Source organism: Montipora foliosa, chromosome 8, assembly GCF_036669935.1.
Source record: "Montipora foliosa isolate CH-2021 chromosome 8, ASM3666993v2, whole genome shotgun sequence".
Taxonomy (NCBI): domain Eukaryota; kingdom Metazoa; phylum Cnidaria; class Anthozoa; order Scleractinia; family Acroporidae; genus Montipora; species Montipora foliosa.
Window position 1 is genome coordinate 15,640,580 of NC_090876.1, and position 2,500 is coordinate 15,643,079.

General features: G+C 41.1%; 1 protein-coding gene across 1 annotated transcript in view; it reads left to right on the forward strand.

The window, feature by feature from the left end:
• The first annotated feature begins 1,678 nt into the window (after positions 1 to 1,678).
• LOC138013024 (uncharacterized) overlaps positions 1,679 to 2,500 on the forward strand; it is a 2,805-nt gene continuing 1,983 nt past the window's right edge. The window contains exon 1 of the mRNA XM_068859986.1: positions 1,679 to 2,500. This exon is cut by the window's right edge and continues 1,983 nt beyond it. Coding sequence (XP_068716087.1) covers positions 1,696 to 2,500 — 805 coding nt within the window. The 5' untranslated portion in view covers positions 1,679 to 1,695.

Genomic DNA, 2,500 nt, shown 5'->3' on the forward strand with positions numbered 1-2,500 from the left:
AAGGGCAAATGAAACGTCATGAGCTACAATAACGCCTGGCTGTCCAGGACTCCACTCTTCCCCCCCCCCCTTCCCTTCCCACGTAGCAAAAGTCGAAAAGAGCATGCGCATGTTGTACAAATAGATCTCTTACAAATTACAAATGACGTAAGAACATTTAGCTCTGTTTATTGATCACTATTAGTGCCGTAATCCGACCATTGCAGCCTTGTGCGTGAACATTTCTCAAAAGAGCCAACAGATCAACTGCAGAAACTCCAAAAACACACCTTACTGGCGTACTAGAGTGCGCAATTTCTATCAGAAAGGCAGTAAATTCTATGTGCGGTTTCTTCAACCCAAAACAAGATTGTAAATAGGATATTTTGTTATATAGCTGAGTTTTTTTTTCCAGCAGCGCGCGATCTTAGTGGTTACTTCGAGGTCACATGACATCTAACAATAAAACTGTTTCCCGCCAAAAGCCTCTGAGCGGGCAACAGTGCAAAATCTATGACGTCAGAGGGTAACAGTGCACTGTTAACTGCGAATGTTGACTGACGTCCGCGGTTGCTGTTGCCGTTGCACGTTTTTATTTTTTTGCAACATAACCAAAAAGAAAAAAAAAACATTTTGTTTCCCTCACCTGCGCCTAGGGAAAACATTGAGATTCTCGGGAAACAAAATGAGCTGTTTCCCCCGGGACCAGTCATTAAGTGTTTATTGCTTACGACAGGGCAACTGCTACAAACCATGGCAACTTCTTAACCATGTAAGAGATTTGACGGCATTTTAGTTTCAAAATGTTTTTCAGGAGGACCACTCACCAAGAACTGATGAAACTACAATGATCAGATTACGTTGTGTTTTTAAGTATCCAAATATAAGCATTCGTAATATATTGGCAAATTCTTTGAACACAGGAGTGATACATTAAAAAAAAATAAATAAATAAAATGGTGACCTCAACAATATCAGTGCAGAACACCCACCTCCTTATTGAGGAATCTCCGCTAAGTACATAATCTACTGAACCAATCACTGCCAACGACTTACTAACGTATAAGAAACTCCACTAAACCGTTGCCAACTACCCAATGGCACCAATCAAACGGCTTATTCACGAAACCGTGAACGCAACAGTCAAGTTTCACACCTTCAACGGATCAAGATACACCGATCACAGTCTTCACTGCCGACAACACCACGGCTGATAAGGCAGACAAAAGACATTACCTCTCTATGGAGCAATTACGTCAGAGACAAACATTGACACACCTTGAATCGCTCAGGTTGTCGAGATGCTAATCAGTGCCACTAAAAACAGTCCTTGAAAAATTACTGTCATCCAGAAGATCTTAATTCGTCAACATTTTTTGAGTGAGAAATATTACATTAAATGGGGGGTAGGGCTAATTTGAAAACAAATTTTATGTTGAATAAATTACAGGGTAAAAATAAACTTGATTAATTCATTTACTTAAAGCTGAAAGAGTTTAAAAAGCGCCATAGATCGTTTCAACAACTAAGACTTTGCAAGTACACTCAGACTCTGTTTGCAAAATACCAAAAACCCAAAAACAATCAGGAGGACTAAAGCTGTGTTAACACCGAGTTGTGTCTTATAATTGGGCATTAAAAGCTTAAAATCATCATTTAATCACTGTAATCATGTATCATGAGCTCAGATCACGGTTAATGAACATTTTGACAGCAATGTTACCTTCGGGCTGTTGCGAAGCACTGAACTGTAAGCATAATGGTGCATGCCTAATTGGCATGCAGCAACTGATGTGTGAAGTATTCGTCTATCATGTAAAATACACTCCCTGGCGAACAACTTATAAGCAGGTATCCAAGTTTACAAATTTCGTTTACGGTCGTTTCTTCCTATCGAAACACATGTCATCGATAATAATATCGTTACTTAAGAACACTCTCGGCTTATTGGTCAACAATGCCAGAGATCGGGCAGTGAAAAAGTTGAGAGATGGCGATGTGGTTGATCAGAAAATTCGAGAGATAATCGCGCGAGAAATTGAAGACGTCAGGTCTAAACTGGATGCGTTGTCAAGAAAAGATCTTCTTACAGCAATAGACGCATTTGAAACAGGTATTAGTTATCTGTACGAAGCAGTGGACTTATTGCCTGGTGCAGCAAGAAGAGGTAGAAAGAGAGAAGACGAAGCTCAGTTAAAAGAGGCAGTGAGCTTGCCGACTTCATCCGCTCCTGTCGACGAAATAGTTCTCGCTACCGGAATGAGAAATATGGAGCCGACGGAGTTTGTAGGAGATGCCCGGAGAGCGCTATCTGATGGGAAAGAAAGATTCAAAATGGCCCGTGAAAAGGCAACCGAAGCTTTCAACAATGAATCTCTCAGTACGCTTGACCGCATTACTGCTATTCGGTATCGAGTGATGGCGGCAATCCTAGCGTCAGCTCTTGAAATCCTGGGAACTGCAAGCGAGTTGTCATCTTTATCGGTGAAGAGTACCATGAAAGGTGCCTTACCAGAGTGCA